This window comes from Plecotus auritus (assembly GCF_963455305.1).
Source record: "Plecotus auritus genome assembly, chromosome: 6".
NCBI classification, from domain to species: domain Eukaryota; kingdom Metazoa; phylum Chordata; class Mammalia; order Chiroptera; family Vespertilionidae; genus Plecotus; species Plecotus auritus.
In genome coordinates this window covers 26,387,809-26,414,232 of record NC_137773.1, presented here as the reverse complement: position 1 = coordinate 26,414,232, position 26,424 = coordinate 26,387,809, and the positions used below count along the sequence as shown (strand labels likewise).

At 41.0% G+C, this 26,424-nt stretch overlaps 1 protein-coding gene across 1 annotated transcript; it reads right to left on the bottom strand.

Annotated features, from left to right (window-relative positions):
* Positions 1–24,641: 24,641 nt before the first annotated feature.
* LOC308250693 (serine/threonine-protein kinase MARK2-like) lies at positions 24,642–26,096 on the bottom strand (the record flags this gene model as incomplete). Its single annotated transcript, XM_080673392.1, has 1 exon — positions 24,642–26,096. One exon carries the CDS (start codon positions 26,094–26,096, stop codon positions 24,642–24,644), a length of 1,455 nt encoding a protein of 484 aa, XP_080529518.1.
* Positions 26,097–26,424: the final 328 nt, after the last annotated feature.

Below are 26,424 nucleotides of genomic sequence, written 5' to 3'. Positions count from 1 at the left end.
TCTTGAAAAAAATGTACTTTGGGACAAGAGTTCAAAGACATTGGCATACACTTGTGAGTTCACATAGACACACGTGATACATGAAAAAATCATTATAACCACAGACTCATGAACAGTGGCATTTCTCCATCTGCACTGGTGACAACATGATTTATATAACCATACCACCTCTTCCCTGAAGCCACAGACAGCCCCCACGTGAGATGTGATCCTGTTGCTGGCAAGTGAGGTGTGAGTGATAAGCCCTTTGAATGGAAAGTGCCAGTTCTCACTTTGGAAGGTCTTTTCCACACAACTACCCCGACCAACACCACACATTCTCACCACCATAAGGAGAAATTCCTAGAGTGTTAAAACAAGCAGAAACTTTGTGGACAATGACATTTTTTTTATGTAGAAAATAAGATCACTGAGATGTCATTCCTTATTGGTCCATATTGATAATAAAGCTACTAATACTGAAGAACATAATCTCTTATAGGTGAAGAGCACTTTACAGTTTATGAAGCATCTTCAGGCCTAGTCCCACTTCGAGTTCTCACAAATCAATGAGGTGATATTTACCATCCCCATTTTATACATGAGGAAAATAAGGCTCTGAGAAGTTAAACTAACTCATCTAGGGCCAAAGCATTAGCAAGAGTTAGGAGTTGAGGCAACAACTGTGATATTCTGAGTATTAGGCCACAACGCAACTCTACATTATATGGCCTCCCAAAAGATTTCCACCAAATGACCCCTTGTTTGGTGTTTGTTATTATGACAAATTCTAAAGGAGAACTCAATAAGATTTCCCTAAGCTCCTATATTAGGAGCTTTGAGTTTCCACTGAGTTCAAGACCTGGTGTAGCTGTAAGTACTGTTTCTATCACAGAAGAGCTAGGATATAACTAGGGCAGATTCTTCTTTCTCCTATAAGAGAATCACTTAGAGAGTCCTCTTATTCATACTGCTGCCATTCAGATTTCCATTTGATATTAGCTAATTGGGCATGAACAGAGATAATGCAATACAAACACCACAGGCTATGATGATAAGTGTTTGGTTTAACAGAGAGCAATTCAAAGTGAGCCACCATTTAGTTCCAGCAACATTTGATGCAGGAGTTGAGAGAAGGAAGAGATGAGTGAAGGCTGAAGACATCTAGAAAGGCTTACAATTAATCCTTACAGAAAGAAGAAAAGCTAGGACTTTTGTGACACATAAACTTGGGCATATGAACCCAGCACAACCTTTTACTACCTGTGACTTTGGGTGAGCCACTGAAATTTTCCAAACCTCCATTCTCTCCTCTGAAACATGGTATCTCCTATATCTTAGGGTAATGGTGAGAACCACGTGGGATAAAATATCTCAAGTTCTTAGCATAGGGCTTGGCACAGAAGTATTTCTAGGAGGCTTTCATAAAGGTGTGGAATTTAGACTGGCCTGGCTGGATGGGTAAGATGTGAGGGGCTGGCCCACGTGGCATGCATGCTGGTTAAGCAGAGAATACAGCTGCACATCTCTGTATCTTGCTCTGACATCCTGCTTGGCCACAAGTTTGCTTGGGCTGACTGGCAGTCTCGGAGGACATTGGCAGAGAGGTGTGAAAAGTTCTGGGCAGATTGTCACACAAGGACATCAATGTTTGTAAATGGGTGCTTTTAGAGCCCACAATGAGCATCACTCAAGCCTGGGCTCCTGAAAGAAACCAGTGGGGTGCTTTGAGGCCAAACATTAATACTTTTGAGTCAGTGATGGCTAGAAAGGGGAGGCAAGCTGGCTCCTTGAATTATGCCAGACCTTTCTGGGGGATATGCGGAAGTCACTAAGGTAGATTCTTTTCCTATAAGAGAATCATGTAGAGAGTCTGCTTGGTCATACTACTGCCATTCAGATTTCTATTTGATATTAAGCTAATTTGGCCATGAACAGAGATAATGTAGTACAAACACTGCAGGCTGTGATTATGTATTTAATGACCTAAATAAATGCCTTATTGAGGGTGAGTGCAGCTCTGAAAAAGTTGGTAGAGGAGGCTAGAGAATTGTGTTCATTTCCTAGGGATGCTGTAACAAAGTACCACAGACTGGATGGCTTAAAAACATAGCATTCACACATGCACAAACCCTTCTACTTAACCTGGACATTCAAAACATTCATCTTTGGCCAAATATTTAATCTCCGCCACCCCCCCCCCCCCGCAAAAAAAAAAAAAAGAGGTTTTAAAATAATTTACAAATCACAGAATTACTATGGGCTTGAAGGAACAACTGAGAGAGATAGTCTAATTATCCCACTTGGTGCTTCATATGCCACTGTATGACTCCACTAAGAGGCTTCCTAGTGTCTACAGCAGTGATTTTCAACATTTTTCTTCTCATGGCACACATAAACCAATTACTAAAAATTTGAAGCACACCAAAAAATATATAACTTTTGCTGACCTGATTAAAAATAGGTATAATTTGATTCATTCACACCAGATGGCTTTCCTTGGGTTGGTTGTTGTCATTTTTTTTTGACAATATAAGGGAAAAGAGGTCAGTGCCCCTGACTACATAGTCAGGTATTGCATGTTTTAAAATTTCTTGCAGCACAGTGGTTGAAAATCTCTGATCTACATGAATAATTCCAGTAATGGAGGCCATTCACAGATAGTCCAATTTACGTTCTTACCACTGTCAGTGTTAGAGTTGTTATATCTAGGTCAGTGGTCGGCAAACTGCGGCTCGTGAGCCACATGCGGCTCTTTGGCCCCTTGAGTGTGGCTCTTCCACAAAATACCACGGCCTTGGCAAGTCTATTTTGAAGAAGTGGCGTTAGAAGTTTAAGTTTAAAAAATTTGGCTCTCAAAAGAAATTTCAATCGTTGTACTGTGGATATTTGGCTCTGTTGACTAATGAGTTTGCCAACCACTGATCTAGGGAAAAATAAACTTCCTTTTATTCTTTCATTCATTCCCTCACTCACACATATTTATAAGTATCTTACCATGTGTTAACACCGTGCTAGTCCTTAGAATAAATACGAAGGGATTACAATACAGTAGTGGATAAGAGAAGCAGCTTCTTCTGCCACAGTGCTCAGGGTGGCTATGAAAGTAGACATTTGTGTACATAACTGCAAGAAAAGCACTGGAAAATAGGTAGACGGTACTACTAGAACTAATAACTGAGGGACATATGCTGGACATGAAGGGTGGAGTGTGAAGTCTGAAGAATGAATAGGGGTCAGACAGTACAGGGAGGAGAGCCCAGGAGGTTCTTGAAGAAGGAAGGGTGGTTCCAAGCAAAGAGAAAAATATACCTAAAGATTCCAAAACTGAATATGCTGCTGAGATTGCAGCATGAAATCACATGGACCCTTGAATGTCATCTTTCTCAAAGAATTTCACAATGGCTGAAGCGAAGACTAAGGAGCAAGGAGATGTGGCTAGAGAGAGAGGGGGGACAGGATTAGTCAGGATATGTGGGCCATTAAAGACAAACTTGATCTAAAATGATGTGAAGCTATGGAAGGGTTACAAGCAGGGGTGAGGCATGAATTGGAAGGGAGCAAAGTGAAGTGGGTAGATCAGTTATGAGGCTGTGGTAACAATCCAGGTGAGAGATGAAAATGGCTTAGACTAGAGTGGTGGAGAGTTGAGATGGAAACTGAAAGATTACAGAGAGATTTGGGAGGCCGAACCCAGTCATTGATGCTAGTTCCCTTGGCTGGGTTTCACAACAAAAGCAGCTTTACATCATCACCTGACCACACTTCAGCTCATTGAAGACAGACATTGCCACTCATATTCCCTACTCCAAATTGGACTTATCCAAGGAGCACAGCCATGGTCCTTTAAATTGCCATTCATAGACCATGGTCTGGCATCTTCTATTCTAGTTACGGTAGTCCAGATAGATACTCTCTCAATGTCTGTTGATGGCTATATCATGGTGCCTCCAAGTTTTACAACTCAACCCTCAAGTGGTAGAAAGGGCAAAAGAATGATTGCTGGGAGAGGAAGATCAAGCCAAAAAAAATAAATAATAATAATAATTAATTGAAAGGTTTAAGAACCAACCATATTCTATTAAACTTGAAGCATGTTTTGGGAACCAGATTATATATATTGAACTTTTTTGCACAATAAGATATAACACAAAGATTAGTCAATAGATTTTAAACCTAAAAATGGTTTTAGGAAACAGTGCCCAGTGAAACAAACATTATTCCTGTCTTAAAAGATGGAACTATACTTTTGTGATCACAGAAGGGGGTGATTTCTGAGACCAGAAGCACAGCCAGGCCCATCAGAAATACCAGTCACAGGGACACATTCATTTTGAACCAGCATATTCTGTTGACATCTCTCCAGGAGAATGTATGAGAAACTGACATTAGCTTTAGATCTAAGTTGAGACTGCAGCATGAAATCATGTGGACATTCAGCTGCTATCTTCCCCCAAAGAATTCCATTTTCTATAAATTGCAGGAAACCTAACACACATATTAAAATTTACTATGGTTAAGAGAGAGTCAGGAAAAAAAAGAGACAAATGTTGCTTCCAGTATTAACATCCATTATCACCTGCTACATATTTTGTTCTCTTGAGGGCATTACCTGACACAGATTTTCACGCCAACCAAAATGTTGCATTTTCCATTTAAATATAGCACATGTCATATTCAACCACAGAGAAGCTCTGGCTAAAGTGAAAGAAAACCCAGTTCTGTGTTTCTTTTCTTTCTTTCTTTACTTGGTGTTTGCCTTTATCCACTAGCTCTGGGCAGTCAGTCACCCATCAGTAACGTTGATAGAGTGTCTACTTTGATCAAGAGCCTTGAAACCTGATGCTGTTAAGGGAGAGGCTCTCGGGCCACCTGAGAAAAACCCTTCGTGCTCCATGAGCTCAGCTGTCTGTCAGGCCACAGTGTGTCCAAGAGCTTCCCAGGAGTGAAAGGCTGTAACCTGCTATATAGTTCTGCATGGCCATTTCTAACTTTGTCCTAATAGTTTACCTGTATCCATCATTATTGTATCATAAAGAGTCTTTTCACACATACAGAACTAAAGGATGAAAATGATTTTTATAAAGTAGAAAGATAACAGAAGAGATTAAAAAAGATGGAGGGATTAAGTGAGAGAGAAAAAAAGAGAGGAAGAGAGAGAGAGAGAGATTTTAGCATAAAGGCATTATTTAGATTGAATCAAGACAAGTCTCTGAAGAAGTGCTGTTAGGAAGAGTCCCGAAAGATGCTTTTATATGTCTCTGTGTTAGAGGGACTGATCTACCGAGACCATTTTGTCTTTTAAATCTCAATTTAAATGCCATTGCCATAGCTGGGAATTCAGTATCTAGAGACAATCAAAAAATATTTATGTTTAATGTTGTTACGTGAGTAAAAGATCCCTATAAACTTTATGCTCACATAACTTTTCATGTCTTATTGAAGATTTTTACACATAGTAGGTGATTAATAATGATGATAATTTCAGCATTAGAAACCAACATTTAGAAAAAATATGTAGGGTCTCTGCTTCCTACTAAATATTCCTCAAAGCTTATAGATTAAAACAAACAAACCAAACACAAGCCAAAGAAATTTAGAAAAGTACGTGCACAAAACAGTATTTAAGATTAAAAGAAAAAACAAACAAATGAAAGTAGCAAATCAGGCCTTTCTCTAAAATTTGCCAATAATGATCCTTCATCCCTTCCTTATTCTACGATACTGAATAGAATTACTTTGGCTTTTAGAGGCAAATCCCTGGAGTCTGATGTTCGTGGCTGGCACAGACACAGTAAAGTTATTGCAGGTGAACCTCCTAAATTCTGAATACAGCATTTTCCCACTTACTCCCCTCTCAGGTCTGTACGGTAATGGGAAAGAAAGAAAAAGGAGGCCATTTGATACCGGGTTCATTAAAAAGCAACAGATAAAGTCAATGTTACATGTTGAGCTTAATCAGACATAATGGTACTTTTCTTGAGCTATAGCAAAGAAATTTCTCTAGAATTCTCTAGGTAATAGCCTAAGCAGGGACAGACAAATGAAGGTGTTTATTTAGAAATGGTGGCCACTTGACCACAATAACTAACCACACTGATAAGGAACCTAAAGCAAAGGGATGTTTTCTAACAGCTAGTTAGTGAAATCTCATACTTTAAACATTGGGTTGTATATCAAAAGACCATGATCCTCGCTTCCCAAGAGATGGGTACTGTGTTGAGAATGTAGCTTCACATTGCTGCACTTCCTTTCCCCTGAAAATGCAATGTGGTACTCCCTTATGGAATAGGTGAGAAACAACAACAAAACCAAGAAAGAATGGTATTAGTATTTGGCAAAAGATGTACTTCCAATAAATAAATTATGGCAAAAGTGATGGAATGTCACTCCTGGGACTAAGTTATAAAGGCTGTGACTTCCATCCTGCCTACGATGTCTTTCTTGTCACTGCTCTCTATCACTTACTCTGATGGAAGTCTGCTACCATATTGTGCGCTGCCTTATTGGAGATGTCCATGTAGTAAGAGACTGAAGACAGAATCAGGACATAACCAGAGAGGAACTGAATCCAGCCAACAGCCTAGTGGGTCAATTCAGAACTGGGTAAACATCTTTTGAGTATTGAAATAACAACACCAACCACCATCTTAATTGCAGCCATACAAAAGCCCTGACCCAGAGGACCTAACTTATCCATGACTGGATTTCTGACTCACAAAAATCGTGAGATAGTTTTTTAAGCTGCTAAGTTTTGGGACTTTGTTGCTCATTAATAGATATCTAATACAATCTTCTAATTGCAGCTATATTTGTATTATATAGTCATTCACTCATCAAATATTTAGTGGATATCTGTTCTTCTTTCTGCCAAATGCTGTGTTAGGACAAGACAAATCAGAGAGGAAAAGGATGAAGAGAGAACAAAATGTTACTATTAAGAAACAGCGTCCAAATTAAAGTGTATCATAATGTATGTGTTTTTATATTACTTACATTATTTACTCAACATTGTTCTAATTCACCCATGGTATAGCTTGTAGCCATAATTTGTTCTTTTAAGTTACTACACAGTAAGTAGCTTATTAAATAAATATACCACAATTAATGATTACATTTTATTTGTGATGTATACGTTGGTTGGTTATGTTGCTTTTATTATGTATTTTGTTTTCTAATAGTTTGTTTAGGATATTTATTCATAGGTTGTTGAGAGAGAAATGCAGCTTTTATTTCATGTACTATCCTTACTTGATTGTTCTCAATTCCTATCAACACTTTTCAGCTAATTTGAAATACTTAGGATTCACTACAGTTTTATTATCTAAAAGAAACTATAGGATTTCAGCTGTATACTCATTAAAGGTTGGTTAACTCATTTGGTCTGATATTTTCTTTGAGGGAAAAATTTTAAGTACTCATTCAATTTAATAATTATATAATAATTTACAATTTCTGTTTCTTCTTGAATTAGTTTTGGTAAATTGTACCTTTTAGAATTTCATTCATTTCATCTGTTTTAAAATTTATTTACACAAAATAGCTTTATATTTTTTAATTTCTACCATATCTGTAGATGTATCGTGTTTTTATACTTTTTTATTAATCTTACCAGAGTTTAATTTTATTAGTTTTATCAATATAAAAATTAACATATCTATTGGTCTGATTTTATTTTGCTTTATTTTCCTATCTTTAATATGTTCTTCTTTTATGCTTATTCTGCATTTTCTTTTTAGTTCCTTATATTGAATCCTCACTATATCCATTATTCATTTTTGGTTCTCAGTTCACAATCGCTCTCCCTTTGCCCTACTTTTAGATGCTGGAGCTGGATTCTACAAGTTAAACTTCTCCTTCTCCAGCTGGCTCTATGACAGGCTCTGACAAAAAGGGACACCACAAGGATCACAAGCCTGGAGGAAGGAGAAGCTACCTGCTGCTTTCGTTTCTCCACAGTAGCAGGTGGACTGGTGTCTGGCTGGGCCTTGCAGCATTTCCAGGACTGTTTTCTCCAGTTCCACATACAGCTGATCTCTTTGGATAGGATTCTACTCTGTTGTTACCACTGGCATGGCAAGCATGCAAAGTATCTGCAATCAGCAGACTCTAACTCATGGTGCCTTGTCTGCTTATATGACACTAGAGGCCCGGTGCGTGAAATTCATGCATGGGGGTGGCGAGGAGGATCCACTCAGCCCAGCCTGCACCCTCTCCAATCTGGGACCCCTCAGGGGATGTCCAAATGCCGGTTTAGGCCCAATCCCCTGGATCAGACCTAAACTGGCAGTCGGACATCCCGCTCATAATCCAGGACTGCTGGCTCCTATCTGCTCACCTGCCTGCCTGCCTGCCTGCCTGCCCCTAACCACCTCTGCCTGCCAGCCTGATCGCCCATAACTCCCCCCCCCTCACCAGCCTGGTCAACTGCCCCACCCACTAGCATGGTTGGCCCCAACTGCCCCCCCGCCTCCGCCAGCATGGTCACCCCTAACTGCCCCCCCTGCCAGCCTGGTTGCCCCCAACTTCCCCCTCCTGCTGGCCTGATTGCCCCTCACTAGGCCCCCTCCCGGCCTGGTCGCTGCCAATTGTGCCCCCTGCCAGCCTGGTCACCCCTCACTGCCCCCCCCCCACCCCCGCTGGCCTGGTCGCCCCATGAAGCCTGCTGCTCAGTCATTCAGTCGTCCCTCACTAACCCCCTGCTGGCCTGGTTGCCCCATGCAGCCTGCTGCTCAGTCGTTTGGTTGTTTCTCACTAATCCCCCTCCCAGCCTTGTCGCCCCACTCAGCCTGTTCAGTCATTTCGGTGTGACGGCCCCTGGCTCTTTATATATATAGATATTATTTTTTGACAGTGAGGTCATATTTCTTGGGAAAGCCTCTGAAGGAAATCATTGAAACCTAGGCTACAGTTGGATCCCCAAGACAATGTCGCATTTGATTCTGCTAGTTACCTGAAGTTATTGCCTACTTGAAATGATCTGTTTAAGATGATTTAAGTTGTAGAAGGTACAGGAATTGGGATTCTAAACCTAAGTAAGGGCAGTTGGTGGTTTACTAATCTCAAGAGGTATTTCTTTTTCCCTCCAACCAGTACCAAGGTCAAATGAGACAGGGTTACATTTGAATTCTTCTAGGTGGTTAATTTATTTGTCACCCACACTTTGAAAGAGTAGCCTTGTCAGTCTCCAGATTTTTTTTTCAGTCCCCAGATTGATATTGGAGTTTTCTAACATGTTTTCACTTCATGCTGGCCCTAGACTTTATTTCCATCTTCTGATTCCCTCCATAGCTGTATAACAGAATCCTAAGTCAACAAGGTTGCCTCAGGTAAAATTCATTTTAAATGCCAGCTTACCTCCCAGGATTCATTCTTTCTTTTTTTCTTTGTGTGTCTGCTGATTTCAGCTACTTTATATTCTTGCCACACCAGTGGTAGGTATTTTTTAAATGTATTTAAAAATATTTTATGCACAGGATTTAGTTGTTTTCATTTGTAAAGTAAATTAGAATAACCAATCCATCAAAGGTCCAGAAACAAGTTTTCTAGGGGTTTAATTTGTATTACCATCTTTACTAACATTGCATCCCTCAGAACTCTTGTATTCTGTAAACCTGTGGGAGCAAAGGGGCAGCCGAGTAAGAGGCGGGCAATGTGCAGGTCCTTCCCCCTACATAATGCTTTTACATTAGACTTCACTTGGGATGAAAGTGTTGTGCTGGGAAAAAATGAAAACTGTCCCAACCATTATGAGGCACCTCAGTATATACTGCCTTACTGAACTAAATTAAGTTGAGAAATTACATTTCTATTATGTTTTGTGTGAGCTTCTTCGAATATGCAATTTGTGAAAATGAACCTGAGGACTGTTAGATAGTCAGTCTTGGGCTCCCCCTCTGAATTCTCCATTTGCCAAAATGTCCAATTCGCTTGTGTGTTCTCTAAACCAATAACTTAAAGTGTGGAAATGCCTGGGATGTAACAATGAAAGAGATCAATGTTTTCCAAGTTGTCCTGTCTTTGAAGCAGCACAAAAGCAGTTTCATCTTGTAGGTAAAACAGGTTTGGTCTACAAACTGAAGAAAGTGTAACAAAGGTGCACTTTAAACCACCTGGATGGGAAACATACAGTCAGCATTCTATTGAAACTCTTAAAAATTTCCAGGCTGATTTTGCATTCCACAAAGCACAGAATCCTTTGGGAGGACAAGGCAAAAGGAAGGGGAAATAGACCCTGTGCCTGCTGCCTGTCTCCCTATCTAGGATAGCAGTGTTGCTTTTAAATATATAAGATCAGAACTTCAAAAGGTAGCAGCTAAATATATTCAGGAAGAGTGGAAACTTTTACATAAATTTACTGACTTAGTAATGAGTGCATGTTTTAAAAGTTAGTTCTTAGGATTTTATTTGCATAGAGACCCATTTATTTAGGATAGCATCAATAAACAGGATTCTAGAGAACAGCATCAACCCAGTCAGGTCTCAGGGACTGCTGTGTCAATGGTTACCTGACCCCTATGCTCCTATTAGAGCATAAATAGAAGATACCTCAGAGGATGCACCACTAGAGCAAGGCCAGAGTGGAGCAGCCACCAGCACCATGGACAGAGCCTTACCTTCTGCCCTCTGCAGAATCTGTGAGCTGCTGAACTCTTATCAAGCCTCAGACAGAGGGAGCCTGGCCTGTCCAACAGCCTGTAAAGTGTTTAGAATGTAGACTTCAGTTGGAAAGCTCCTAAATACACAGTGTGTGTGGGGTGTACAGAAATATTATAGATGAATGTATAGAATGACATGCATCAGTCTGGTTAAATCTCAAAAAGGTTAAATGGAAACAATGAACAACCTAAAACTCAAGTTGCACATAGCTGATAATATTTATGTAAAAGCTGTAAGGCTCATAATAATAGTTTATATTGTTTATCAATATTCCTATGTAGTAAAAGTTCGATAACATGCTTGTTATTGATTCACACCATCTTGAAGATAAATGGAAATGTTACTCTCTTAGAGCACTCACTCAGACATAATCCTTCCTGCATTTATATTCTTCAGCCATTTTATTTATAAAGATTACACCTGACTTTCTCGTGAGAGTTTTGAAAAACCCTGTATTCACAAGATTTACTGTATTAAACCATTCCTCTCATAAAGTGTGGTGGAGCACAAATGACCAATTTAACTTACCCTATAAGACCCTCATGATTCTATAAACACTGGATAAAAGTAATGTATAATACTATTAAGTTAATTCTAGCTGGATAAGCAGCTAAAACAGGTTCATCTACGGACTTATTTACTTGCTTATCCTATATAATAAAAGCCCAGTGACCAAATGGCAGAACACCAGAATGACTGGTCATTCAGTCGCTATGATATGCACTGACCACCAGGGGGCAGACACTCAACAAGGAGCTGCCCCCTGGTGGTCAGTGCACTGTGAACCCGGGGCCCATGGGCAGGAACCCAGGCTGTGATCATTGCCTCCTCGCACCAGGCTCCTCCCCCTCCTCCTCGATCCCTGCTGCTTCCTCCAGATGCCTGCAGGCTGCGCAGCACCACCACTGGGTTTGCAGAGCTGACCTGGAGGCTGGGAGGTGGGTTTGTGGCTGCCATGGGACTGAGGCCTACTCCTCCGCCTCTTAGTGCTATCGTCCCTGGGCCTGGTCCCCACCGGGTCCCCTGGAGAGGCGAGTGCTCCGGATCCATGGGAGATGCCGGAGCAGAGAGCAGCTTCTTAGAGGGTGGGTCCACAGCCACTCCACTGACCCGGATGAGTGGTGCTCCAACAGCGGGCTGAGCCCCACAGGCCACGCCCCCCCACCAGTTCACGAGTCCCATGCACTGGGCCTCTAGTTCATTCATAATAGTATAGAGCAGTGTTTTTCAAATTGGGGGTTATGCATCATTAGTGAGTCATAAGGACAATTAAGTGGTTCACAATTAGTGTTAAAAAATAATAGCAAAAGAGAAAGGATTAGGAAAGTAGAGTATATGACCTACAGTAAAGGCAAAAATTATATTATTGAAGTTTAGTTTCATATGTGTGTGTTTATTAGATTGTGAACAAATGTTATGTTTTTACATAGGCTGTGGATAAAGAAAGTTTGAAAGCCAGTTATATAAAGCATGTGGCACATTCCTGTCATATATCCAAACCCATAAAGGAATGTGACATGTTACTTCTTAAATTACCCATCATTTCTACATTCTGTAAAGATCCAGCATTTTCTTAGATTGCTTTGCTTTCTCCACACATTTGTCACAAGCACTGCAGTTGGATTTCTCTTAAAATATAAAGCTTTTGTCACTTAATGTGGGTTGTGAGCATTTGGGCATGATGAGCTGTAGAATCTGAGATGTCAGCATTGCTCACTGACTGGTTTAAGGATCTGTTTCTCTTCTCATACCAACCTCAAAGCCTAAGCAGTTCAATCCATGCTTAAGCAAAATAATACATCGTCCTGGTTTGTGGCTGTTCAGTGCTTGGGAATAGTTGCAACCACAAATACAGAATTTTCCAAGATATCTTGTGGAACTTGTCAGATAATACTTATAATATGTCTGCATAGCTGATGAGTGAACCCATTCAGACAAAAGACTGTCTTTTTCTTATTATAGTCCCAACCATGATTAGCACTGGCTCAGAATGAGTGCTTAGTGTTTATTGACTGAATCACATTTGGGGAAAAGCCTAATTGAAATAAGAGATTATAAATGCCCTTTTTGCACATTTTCAGCTGTATAATCTAGTTACCATGATTTTTTGAAGAATTTTAAAAATTTTTTACCATGAGCAATTTCTTGGTTGGCAATGCCTAAAAATTACAAAACTGATTCAGAAAAGCTGAAATTAGAAGACCACTTCATAGCATCCACTGTCTAATTCCATTGCCATCTACCAAATCCTTCTTCTCCCCAAATCTTTCAATCTTGGCAAAACAAGAAAGCTAAAATGGCCTCTAAAACATCTCTTTCAGTAAATCAGTGTCCCAGCATGACACATCAGAAACTTTGGGGAATAAACTACATCTAGAGGGAAGAACGAAAAGGCAGACTTATAGCCAGTTAGGTGCCACAATTTAGGGCATGGTTATGTGTTAGACGTAGACACTAAATGTGGTTCTTGAGAACTGGGACTGGAAAGTCAGACAAACTTGGGCTTAGATCCTGCCTGATTCTGCCACTTCCAACTGTGACTACTGGGATAATTACTATAACTACATTGAAGGATTCTTGCATGGATGAAATCTAATACAGCATGTAAATAGTTTGGCATATTTACTGGCACATAGTAAATGCTCAACATAGGTAGTTATTATTTTGTTGTAATTACCATTATTACTGTACCCTGAATTTAACAGTGATCCTAAGCAGACTTATTGGTCAAGCCAGACTCAGAAGACCAATATGAATACCCTATGTATAAGAATTTATAAGTATTAACATTTCTAATGTGTCATTTTATATTTGATAGTATTTTATGTTTTGGGAATGTGTCTACCAGAGTACACAAAATATACTCAGAAGAGGAATTCCACTGAATCAGGAACTTCTTGAAAAGAAGGGAGGAAAAACAAAAAACACAAGAAAATTAGCAAATGTAGCAATATCAACCTGAAGGAATTGGCATTATTTCAAAGTATTTACTTTACTGCAAGCAATTTCTTTATTGTAAAAATGTGCTACAGCAGAGTTGGAAAGTAGAAAAAGGGAAGCCAGTTAGCTCCATTTCACTAAAACAAGAAAAAATGTAAAACAGCAGGTGGGGTGGGGTTTTCAAAAGCCCATTATAGTTTAAGGTATTCTTCCTTTCATTCTAATGGACCGAAATCTTTTCTCTAACCCTAGAAAAAAAATTAAGAGTATATTTTCATGTACCAATTCAGCCCTTAAAGCAGGGGTGGGGAATGTCCAGCCCTCGGGCAATATAAGTCCAATGAAATCATTTGGTCTGGCCCTACCAAAGCATTAGGAGTGAGATAATTAAATGTTTAAACAAAGATAGCAGGCTAATTTTTAAGTTGACAGTTTTGGATGGCCCATGAATGATGTTCTATATATATCCAAACGGCACTTGGCAGAAAAAGGTTCTCCACCCCTGCCTTAAACAGTAAGTAAAGCTTCAGGAGCATTCTCTATAGAGGTCTAATTGCCTAGGCCAGTGGTCGGCAAACTCATTAGTCAGCAGAGCCAAATATCAACAGTACAACGATTGAAATTTCTTTTGAGAGCCAGATTTTTTAAACTTAAACTTCTTCTAACGCCACTTCTTCAAAACAGACTCGCCCAGGCCATGGTATTTTGTGGAAGAGCCACACTCAAGGGGCCAAAGAGCCACATGTGGCTCGAGAGCCGCAGTTTGCTGACCACTGGCTTAGTAAATGCTCATTTGCCAGTGGTTGGCAAACGGTGGCTCTGGGCGAGTCTATTTTGAAGAAGTGGCGTTAGAAGAAGTTTAAAAAATTTGGCTCTCAAAAGAAATTTCAATCATTTGGCTCTGTTGACTAATGAGTTTGCTGACCACTGGCCTATGCCTTAGAATTACTTTCTGGGAGGGAGGAAGGGAAAAGATAGTTCCATCGTGCCTGCCAGGCATTGAGGAAGGAGGTATATTGAATACCAGCTCACCTGTAGCACAAGACTTTCTAAAGGGAAAGGACTCCTGTCATTCAAGCATTTTGTTAAATGCCTCAAGAGTCTTTACTGGAAATTTTTGAAGCTCAAGGGATGTAACAGAGCATATAAAATATCTAAATATCTAAACCCAAACTCAAATATCTGAAAAGGCCATGCAGATAAGGAGATGAGTATAAAGGAAATCACTTGTGATTAATTTGTGCCTGTTATATAATTTGTGAATATTATTATTTTCTCAAAACATACTTAAGATACCCTTAGGAGTAAGCATTTGTAGCTTACTAAGTAATCACACTCTGATTAAAAAAAAAAAACGTATCAAGAAAGAGAAAGTCTCTAGCAAGAAAACTCTATCAAGCCAAATAATTTCAGGAAACAGATGCCAAAAAAAGTTTAGTCAAAAATAATTAGACAATTATGTGGGTATAGACAGGATTAAAGAAAATGATTAGAAAGTCAGACAGTAGGGCTCCATTATCACCCCTGGGTTTGGAGGGCAACCAGTAGAAAAGGTGTTACCAGACCCAAAATAACTGGCTGGTAGATACAAGGGCTGCAGAAGACACAGTCACTGCCCATACCACAGCGCAGCCGAAGGGCAGGCAATGAAGGAATAAAATACTCTACCTTCCTCCCTCCCACTCTGCAATCTCCTATTAGTGTCTCCCATTGATTCAATCCAACCAAAGACCAGAGAGCAAAAGAACCCGGGCCATGCAATGCACAGAGGTCAGCCTTCCGGGGACAAAGAACAGGGTAGAAAAGGGCAAGATACATGTGGTGGAGGCAAACTAGGAACAGTCAACGAACCTACCAACTTCTCTTTTTGTCTATAAGCTCTGCCAGAATTAGAACCAAACGATCGTCCCCAACCCCAATAAATCAACAGAATATTTTGTCAAATAAAGATAACCTGCAATGTTCACATCGGCTTAGGTCTATCATTTTGGTGGACTTGAGCATTTGGTTTATTCTGAGAGCTTACTTGACTATTTCAAGGAGTTTACTGTTTGCTTGCTGGTAACCTTTTCTGTGTTCCTATAGATACTGGATTGACTCCATAAAAGAAGCTATAGGCCTGGGTCTATAGGAGCTAAGATAGGCTGTTGAGGACAGGACATTGTGGACATCACTCATTGAGAAAGTCCTTAAGAATCAGCACACTCAACAGCACTTAACATGCACATAAATACCACCACCGCTTGCAATTTCAAAGCTACCATGAGGTTTAAAGTTAAGTCTGTGAAAGATCCATCTGGGCTCCAGGGCACTTCTCCTGGAGATGCACATTACTTTGGTAATAGAGTCAGGGATTAAGGGCCCCTAGACCACTGCAGTGCATTTCATTAACTGGATACGTGACCTTCCTGTTTCCTGTTGCTTGAATGGGCAGCCAGATTCATGAAAGTACTTATACCTTTCCCTATGGCAGAGGTATGCTACAAAGAAAGGGAGGGTGGGGGGAGGGAGAGAGAAAGACTGCCGCACAAAATGGAAGATACTTAAACAAGCAGGACCACTATTGTACTCTCTGTAAGACAGATGGTTGCTGTGAGCATGATGTTTGGAACTGTAGTTTGCCAAAATTAAAGTGGAACATGAAAATGGCGAGGAAAGGAATCTAATTTCCATTTAGAGTTGATATGGGTAGTGGTTGTACAGTGTTCTTTGTCACACCTTCAGGTGATGGATGGACTGACAATGCTGCAGGGCTGTGGTAATCAAAGGCAGCCAGGGGTGAGAGGGATATAGAATTCATGTTTGCCCAAAGAGGTATGAGTGTAGACTTGGCCAGAAACACAGAAAGAGAAAAGGCAGGATGCAGTTGTGAAGAAGTAATCAATGGCAATTAAGGGCACCTACATGCATAATAGGAAATTAGGAGAGGGAGGTTTTCTTGGGTTTTCCTCTGAGGAAAAGTATGGGAGAATGAAGTTGGGCAATGACTGTTCAATCCTTTGTGACTCTTATAAAGTAGGAAAACTATTTTGCCATTTATATTTGAAAAAAAAACACAAAAAAATAAAACTATGTGCTTTTGTATTATCTCTAAGAACAGATAGCTTGCTCTTGCTACCTAAGCTAATCAGAGGTTTTTGTATTTGAGGTCATGATGAGTCTGCTGTTTTGCTGACTTTGACAGGGCTTTTGTCCCAGAAGTTTGGACAGAGTACTAGACTAGAAGTAAAGAGACCCAATGTGTATCTTGGTCCTTGAGACTATAAGCTGAGCATCAGGCATCAGATATAAAAAATAGGGTCCTTCAACCTGGAAAAGTCTCAACTAAAAAAAAAAAAAAAGTACAGAATGGATCCTCATATCAAACTCCCAGGAAATAAATCATCATGCCTGTGACAGAATCCAAACTGTTGCCCTATTTTCTGCTTCTCCTGTTTGTTCACACAGACTTTTCTGGCTCTTGACTCTGTTCTCCTGCGAATAGCCCCAGACTGCATTCCTCTGACTTCACACCCATTCAGTGGTTTGAAGTTAGCATTCTTACAGATATATAATTTGAGGCAACTCATGTAATTGAATTTAATAATCTGAAAATGCAGACAATTACAGTATCATATAAGGCTGATGAGAAGATAAAAATGTGCTATAACAAATGAATGAGTCCAAACATAAAAAAAAAATTGGTAATTAGATTTTATCCAAAGTATAACTTTTGCTCTTTGGAAGACACTGTTAATAAAATAAAAAGGCAAAGAATTCCAAGATGGTGTTGGATTAGGTGGAAACTATACTGACCTTCTCTCAGGACCAAACTGGAATTACAATTAAAATACAGAAAAATCATCCTGAATAACCAATTGATGACTAGTGTGGATGTGTAAGAGGGCTGGCTGGGCTCCCACATACAGCAGCTAAGTTCCAGAGAGATAGCTCAGCTGTGGGGTTTCCCACTGAGAACTCTGGAGTCTAAACCCTAAGCTGGACTCCCCAGCCTAGGGCACCTGAACTAGGAAAAGTGACTACACAAAATCTGGCTGTGAAAAGCAACAGGTTTTCTGTCCAAAAGGGAGACGGCACCCTCTGAAAGGGCCAACACACAAAATTTTGTTTGCAGCCATTCACCTTGGGCTTTGGCAGAGTGGACTAGAGCTCAATGAGGAAAGTCTGGGGTTGGTGGCTCTGGGGAGAAAGCTGAGAGGACAGCCACCTGGATCCCTGTGCTGAATCATTCCCCCATACTGCAAAAGACATCTTTCTCGGGCAGAACTTTTCCATCCATGCTGCATTAGCCTGGGGAAAAGCAATAACTCTCACTCCACCTTGTGGAGATTACGCCCTGCTGAGAACTATAGCAGGAGGCTCATTAAGTAGCTGAGATTAATAGACAGCCTTTAAGCAGAGGCAGATCACTAGGTGCTTTGAGTCTTTGCCTGATCTGCTTCTGGGACTGGGGCTAGTAAAACAAGCCCTTGGTGTGCAGCTTGATCCTTTCCATGTGCACCCAGGCCTAGCAGAGGGAGCCACTGATATTTCCTAATAGCTTTCTCAGGGCCAGTCACAGACAGAGCCTGACATTAACCTGCACCAGAGACCCTCCGAAATGGCCTAGACCAGTGGTCAGCAAACTCATTAGTCAACAAAGCCAAATATCAACACTGGTCGGCAAACCGCGTCTCATGAGCCACATGTGGCTCTTTGGCCCCTTCAGTGTGGCTCTTCCACAAAAAACCATGGCGAGTCTATTTTGAAGAAGTGGCATTAGAAGAAGTTTCTTTTTTTTAAAAAATATACTTTATTGATATTTTACAGAGAGGAAGGGAAAGGGATAGAGAGCTAGGAACATCGATGAGAGAGGAACATCGATCAGCTGCCTCCTGCAACACCCCCCACTGGGGATGTGCCCGCAACCAAGGTACATGCCCTTGACCGGAATCAAACCCGGGACCCTTCAGTCCGCAGACCGACGCTCTATCCACTGAGCCAAACCGGTCTCGGCTAGAAGAAGTTTAAGTTTAAAAAATTTGGCTTCAAAATTAATTTCAATCGTTGTACTGTTGATATTTGGCTCTGTTGACTAATGAGTTTGCCAACCACTGTCCTAGGGGAAGGGAAACAAAAGAAAAAAATAAACAAATGGGACTACATCAAAATTAAAACCTGCACAGCAAAAGAAACCATCAACAAAATGAAAAGGGATCCCACCGAATGGGAGAACATATTGTCAATGATACATGGTTAATTTCCAAAATATATAAAGAACTCATACAACCTAACAAAGGAAGACAAAAAATCCAATAAGAAAATGGTTAAAGGACATAGACACTTCTCCAAAGAGAACATAAAGATGGCCAAGAGACACATGGAAAAAATGTTCAAAGTCACTAATTATCAGAGAAATGCAAATTAAAACCACAATGAGATATTACCTCATACCTGCCAGAATGGCTACCATAAAAAATTCAATAAAGTACAAGTGCTGCTGAAGATGTGGAGAAAAGGGAACCCTAGTACACTCCTGGTGGGAATTCAGATTAATGCAGCCACTATGGAAAACAGTGTGGATTTTCCTCAAAAAATTAAAAATGGATCTGCCATTTGCCCCCGTGATCCTACTTCTAGGAATATATCCTGAGAATCCTGAAAAACCAATCAAAAAGAATATATGAAACCCTATGTTCATAGCAGCACAATTTGCAATAGCTAAGATCTGGAAATAGCCCAAGTGCCCATCAGGAGGTGGGTGGGTGGGTGAAAAAAGAGGTGGTACATCCCACCATGCAATACTATGCAGTTTACAAAGAAGGATCTCTTACCCTTTGAGACAGCATGGAGGGACCTGGAGAGTATTATGCTAAGTAAAATAAGCCAGTCAGAGAAAGATAAGTATATATGGAATCTAATGAACAAAATATAACTAAAGAACAAAAACTAACCAGAGACATGGAAGCATGGAACAGAATCAGGAACCTCAGAGGGAAGGGGATGGGCAGGGGGCTGGAAAAGATAAACCAAAGGACTTCTATACATGTATGCATAACCCATGAACACAGACAGTAGTGCGGTGAAAGCCTGGGGGTGGCGGGAGTGGAGTGGAAGAGGTAATGGGGAGGAAGAAGGGGACATCTGTAATACTTTCAACAATAAGATAAATAAAAAATAAAATAAAAAACTGAGCAGAGTACCTGTAGAGACACTTCCCAAAGAGGACAAACACATGGCCAATAGACATATGAAAAGATGTACAATGTCACTAATAATCAGAGAAATGCAAATTGAAACAATGAGATAGCACTTTACACCTGTCTGAACACTATCATCAATAAATCAACAAACAATAAGTGCTGGCAAGACTGTGGAGAAAAGGGAACTCTCATAGGTGGTTGGTAGGAATGCAGATTGGTGCAGCCACTATGGAAAACAGTATGAAGGTTTCTCAACAAATTAAAAATTGAACTTTATTATAACCCAGTGATTCCACTTCTGGCTATATATCTGAACAAATCAAAACCGCTAATTTCAAAGGACATGTGCACACCTATGTTCATTGCAGTGTTTATTTACAATAGCCAAGATAGGGAAGCAACCCAAGTGCCCATCAGTATATGAGGGATAAAATAGTGGTACATATGTAGGACGGAATATTTCTTGGCCAAAAAAGAATGAAATCTTACCATTTGTGACAGCATGAATGGTCCTAAAGATTATTATAGTAAATAAAATAAATCAGAGAAAGACAAATACCATATGATTTCACGTGTATATGGAATATAAAGAAGAAAATAAATTAACACACAGAACTGGAAAAGATTCACAGATATAGAGAACAGGCTGATAGTTGCCAGAGCAGAATAGGGTAGGGAGACTAGGTGAAAAGGTGAAAAAATTAAGAAGTACAAATTGGTATTTACAAAATAGTCACAGGGATGTAAAGTACAGCATAGGGAATATAGTCAATAATATAGTAATAAATATGTATGGTGCCAGGTGCATACAGGAAACATTGTGGGGAACACTATGTGAAGTGTATGATAGTCTGACCACTGAGCTACATACCTGAAACTAATATAATATTAAATGTAAACTTTAATAAAAAATACATTTATTCTAAACAAAGGATTATGAATCTGCACTATTGGAGTTTTCCTTCCCAATATACTAAGCTCTTTTTGAAATCCTGAAACTCTTTTCCATTCTGTAAGAAAATAAACCTGAAGCACTGGCCTGAGACATATGTAGATTTGAATCCTAGTCCCATCACTGTGTGAACTTGACACATAACATTTCTGAGCCTGTTTCCTCAGTGAGACAATACAGACAACTATTGGAATCTGCATAGTAAATCATAGCACCAAGTACATCCTGGGTATTAAGCAATAGCAGCTATTATGATGGTGGCTCATTATTCAACAATGTTAAAGAGTTTTCTAAGAACCAAGCACTGTGTAAGGCACAGAGAATACAGCCAACTTTATGAAACCCCTGTTTTCCTGGAGACTACAGTCCTTTAAATTGTCGGTAGTCAGGTTGCCTGGAGCTGGCGGGAATGAACAGGAGTTTTGTTTCAAGATCATGGGTTATCCCCTCACCTTCATTATGTTTATTGACAAAGTGCTCTCACATAAGACCACACAATCCCAACTTCTCTCATCTTTTAACCTCAAAATAAAGTGATTTTATCCTGTACAGAGAAACCCTTAGTGTGGGAGAGGAACATGCAACTGTGGGTGAACAGCAGGTTACTATCTTGGTGTGGACTGGTTGTTATTGTTGCTGTAGTTTTCTAACCATCTTGCCTACTTGTGATTAAGATGATAATGTTATACCATGCTGACATTCTGCTTTGAAAAAAAAATATAGATATTTTCAGCATCTGTACCATTTTTGTAAATAAATAATACCTTGCTACACCTGTTGGCTTGGTAGGGCAATAGAGTAAAAGCTGTCCTCTTATGTTTTTATTGTTCCATAGCAGAAAGCTAAGTATGCAAAGAACTGGAAAGTGTATGTCCCTGGCAAGTAAGAAAAGCAGGGATTTAAACACATAATTTCCAAAAGGAAGCTTCACTCATCTCATTATAATGGACTGAAATTATATGGAATTTTATTTAGTAAACATATGTCTTCAATTACTGGATAAATATGGGGTTAAATATTACATGTATATAAATTTAGAGTAAATTAAACTCTTAAGCACATAAGGGAAGGTTTGATACTTAATGCCATTCTATTGTTAACTGTTTTTTAATAAATAAAAGCATGTTGCTTGTCTTTCTTTTATGTAAATTCAGTTACATATGTATTAACATTTTGAGATTCAAAATTATATTTCTAAAAATACAAAATAGATGAAAAAAACCCTCATATGTTAAATGTGATATTCCCTGAATTGTGTTATTCTGTGTTTTAAATATCTTTATGTTTGTTATGTATTTTCCAAGGTCATATTCCAACAATGTGCATTCATAATCTTTATAATGAGAAAAAGATTGTAGAAAGAAAAGTAGTATCTGTATAAATGATTAACATAATATTAAATTCCAACCAAATAACAGTTCCTTTGCAAAGGTTAGAATCCTAAGGTTTATTCACTTTTCATTTAAAAAGGAATATTAGGAGGGGCTTGAGGGAGTTAAAGATAATCTACCACCAAACGGATTCTCCTTTGTAATAATTAAAAATGCTAAAATAGAATTGAAAAGGGAATTACATTATGAAAGTGTGAATCTTTACTAATCTTGATGCCCTTGCTACTTATAAAAATGTCTTATGTTATGTGGCCCATGCTTTGGGACCACTGACCTAAACCAGCTGCAGCAGATGACAAGTCCTAGTGCCTCCTAGAAGATCCCCAGAATTGCAGAGTTCACAGTTTTGTTCATAATTCCTTACAACATTTACCCAATTGAACATATCCTATATAATAAAAGCCTAATATGCAAATAGACCAAATGGCAGAACTATGACATGCACTGACCACCAGGGGGCAGATGCTCAATGCAGGAGCTACCCCCAGCCCACAGGCCCCAGGCCAGCCAAGGCGGGTGCCAGTGCCTACCCCCACCCCATCACCCCGCAGAGGGAGACCACCAGCAGCGGCAATGGGGGGTGGGGCCAACGAGTGGGCAGTACCAGGCCTAGGGACCCTACCCGTGCATGAATTTCATGTATCCCTATAAAATCCCAGTCCAGCTTTATACTGTTGTCTCCCCAGTCATGAATCACATTCCCTTTTACACTCCAATGTGTCCTGGTTTGGGACAATCCACTCTGTAGTGACCAGGATCGTTCACCTGTCCACCACTTTCAGAGCACCTACTCTGGACCTAGCTCTAACAATAACTGGAAATACAAAGGTGAGTGAGGTAGTTCCCAGCCCCCAAGGACTCAGGAATGAAAGGTCATGGCAAGGAGGGGAAGGGAAGCACTTAATGACAACAAACATGATGCAAGTCCCACAGAGGTCTATGCCATGTGCTGCTGGGATCACAGGAAAGGAGCACTGATGAATCAGAGGGACACCAGGTTCCTCAGGGAAAGAGGCAAGCAGATCAGCTGATCAGTGATGCCAGACAACAGTCAGTTCCAGAGAGGCAGGTAGGTCTTGCCCTTTTACAATAATGGATTCATTTGCTCAGGGAACTGGTGTGGTAAGGATTAAAGTGGGGAAAACACATACCGTTTCTGGCTCTTATTTCTTCAGTGGTTATAGCAAAAGATGCTCTACCTGGTGAATCTTGAAATATGTAGAGACAGATAACAATTGTGCAGAGCGCCAGCTGGTTTGGCTCAGTGGATAGAGTGTCGGCCTGCAAATTGAAGTGTCTAGGGGCGTGCAGGAGGCAGCCAATCAATGATTCTCTATCATCATTGATGTTTCAATCTCTCTTTTACTCTCCCTTCCACTCTGAAATCAATAAAAATATTTTTTTAGTGTTTGCAGAGGAAGAATATTCTCCACAAATTACTACTTTTGAATCATAAATTGGATCATATCACTTCCTTGCTTAAAACCCTTCATGGGTTGATCACTGTTCTCAGAATAAACTGCACACCCCTCCCATGGCCCACAAGCTCTGCCCTTTGTCTGCAGCCACAACTCCTGTTCTCACACCAGCTCACTACACTTTGGCCATCTTGAAAAATGCCAAGTTCTTTCCCACTTGAGCTCTTTTCTTGAGCTTTGCTGTCCCCTCTGCCTGGAGCACTGTTCCCCCAGTAATGTAAACGTCTGACTTATACACAGGGAAAGCCCACCTGAGACTGACTCCAGCACAGAGGGAAGTGAGCAAAGCCAAGCAGTCAGGAGAGGTGACTCCTGCTGAGGTCATAGAGCACCCAGGCCATCAGCTGCATGAGAATGGAGACCTCTGCCCGCTTCACCCACTGCTGTGCCCCGGTGCCTGGAACCTGCCCTGCATGCTGAGCGCTGGCCTTTTCTGGAACCACACTTGTTCCTGTTGGCGTTCCCCTTATAAAGTCCAAGTACTATTATCACTACCTGCTATTCCAACTGCAGGATGCACAGCCCCAGTTCTGTGCAGAGGAAGAAAAAGTACCCAATACATCTTTCCGGAACATCAAGTTTATTATAAAACTTGAGAGAACCAAATACTTTAATAAGCAGCTCACAAACATGGGAGCAAAGGAGCAGGGGAGGGAAGGGACCCAGGAAAAAGTCCAGTCTCTGGTCTCATTCAGGTGGGGGCTGAGGGATGGACCCACAGCGAGAGCAGCCTCTCCTCTTGACCTCTGGGGGCTCCAGGCAGTCCTACAAGCTCAGCCGGCATTGTGGATAAGATGCTTCTGAAGACCAAGGTGCTGCTGGATCCCTCCTGATGTGGATCCTGTGAAGAGAAAGCCATGGCAGTTTACACACCTCCATTGTCCACTAGACCAAGTCCTCGCACCTTGCACACACAGTGTGTACTTCTGGCACCGCTCTCACCTGCAGCTGTTTGCCTCCAACCTCTGGTTCATTTCCCATACCACATGGCCGGCCTTCTTGGAGCTCCGCACCTTCAAGTTGACTGTGGCCCTGCCTTAACCGTCCACAACTTTAAAAATCACACTGGTTTGACTTTTGTTCTTTTGAGATGTTTCTTCTTGGTGGATGGCCCACAGCATGTGAATCTTAAGAAAAACTGGAAGGCCTTCCTAAGCACCCCCTTCCGGCCCTGGGTGTGGCCAGAGGGAGAGGCTGGGGTGCCACCCTCAGGCTGCCCAGCTTGAAGGCAGCTTTTATAGGTGGCTCCCACTGGGGCTCCACCACCGCTGCTGCTGCTGCTGCTGCTCTGGGTGAAGGAGGAGCCCTCAGAGCCAAGCTGGAGGTCTGTGCTGGGGGTGTCTGTCCTGAACTCAGAGGGAGCGGTGGTCATGGATTCCAGGTTGGGTGGGAGAGTGGTCACCCTCAACCTCAGGCAGTTTGGGGGAATGGAAGGCTCTTTGGTCTCATCAAATGGCTGACCAACCTCTTGGCTTGAGGACGTGCTACTGGTGTCAGGGGAGGGGTAGGGCCTTACCCTGATGGTGCGGCCTGGCATCTTGGTTTTCATCATTCTGAGGATCAGGTATGTGCCCATCACTCTGTCAAATTTTCTTTGAGTTACTGACTCCTGGATGTTGTCCTGCTTAAAGCCGAGGCTCTGCATCATTTCTGTTACCTGGGGGTCTAAGTCACCCCAGGGCAGCTCACTGAATGGCCTCAGCATCTGCTCCTGGCCCTTGTTGAGCCAGGGGTCCTTCATTACATCTTCCAGGGTCGGTCTTCGGTTAGGGTTGACAGTGAGTAATTTTCTTAAAAGTTTTTGAACCTCCCTTGACATAAAGTGTGGTACATTGAAATGTCCACTTATTATCTGCCTCTTCACTTTCACAAAGTTGTCCCCCTCGAATGGCACCACCCCTGTCAGCATCCGGTACAAGACCACCCCCAGGCTCCATACGTCAGTTTTGCGGCCGTCATAGGCATGACGCTGCAAGATCTCTGGGGCCGAATAGTAGATGGTGCCACAGAAGGTGCTCTGTTTATCATCGCTCACTTCCCTACTGAAGCCAAAGTCTGCTAATTTAATGGTCATATCACTGTCTACTAGAATGTTGTCTGGCTTCAGATCCCTGTGGACGATGCCCCTCTGGTGGCAGTACTGGACCGCAGATACTACCTGCCGGAACACGGCACGAGCTTCTCCCTCCTTCATGTGGCCATACTTCTCCAAGTGCTCAAGTAAGTCCCCTCCGCTCACATGCTCCATAACAAGAAAAAACTTGTCCTGGGTGGCAATCACCTCAAATAACTTAGTGATATTTGGGTGATTTAAGCTCTTAAAACAATGGACTTCTTGAAAAAATCTAGAGATGCCCTGCCTTTTAATGGCTTTTACAACCACCTGTGCCCTGGTCAGCAAATGCTGGGCCAATCGCACCTCAGCAAAGCATCCCTTGCCGATGGTGTTCAGGAGGAGGTAATCGCCAATATAGCGCTCCTTGTTGGCAGAGTGGGCTGCAAAGGCATTAAACATGGCACCTTCAAAATAACAAAATAAAAAAAGCAAAACAAAAGTAAAAAAAAATTAAAACGGAAAAAATAAAAAATAACAAAATAAATAGAAAAAAATGAAAAAATAAAAAAGTAAAATAAAAAATAAACAAAATAAAAATAAATAGAAAAAAAATGGAAAAAAATTAACAAAATGAAAAAAAAAAAAGGCCAAAACAAGCTAAGGAGTCCAAGTCCACAGGTCACCACAAATCAGCTTCCTGGGCTATAACGGACAAAAACCTCAGCCTGGTCAGGGTCTTATATAGGAGTGGTTTGCAATTGCATCACAGTGGCACCTTATGAGGTCA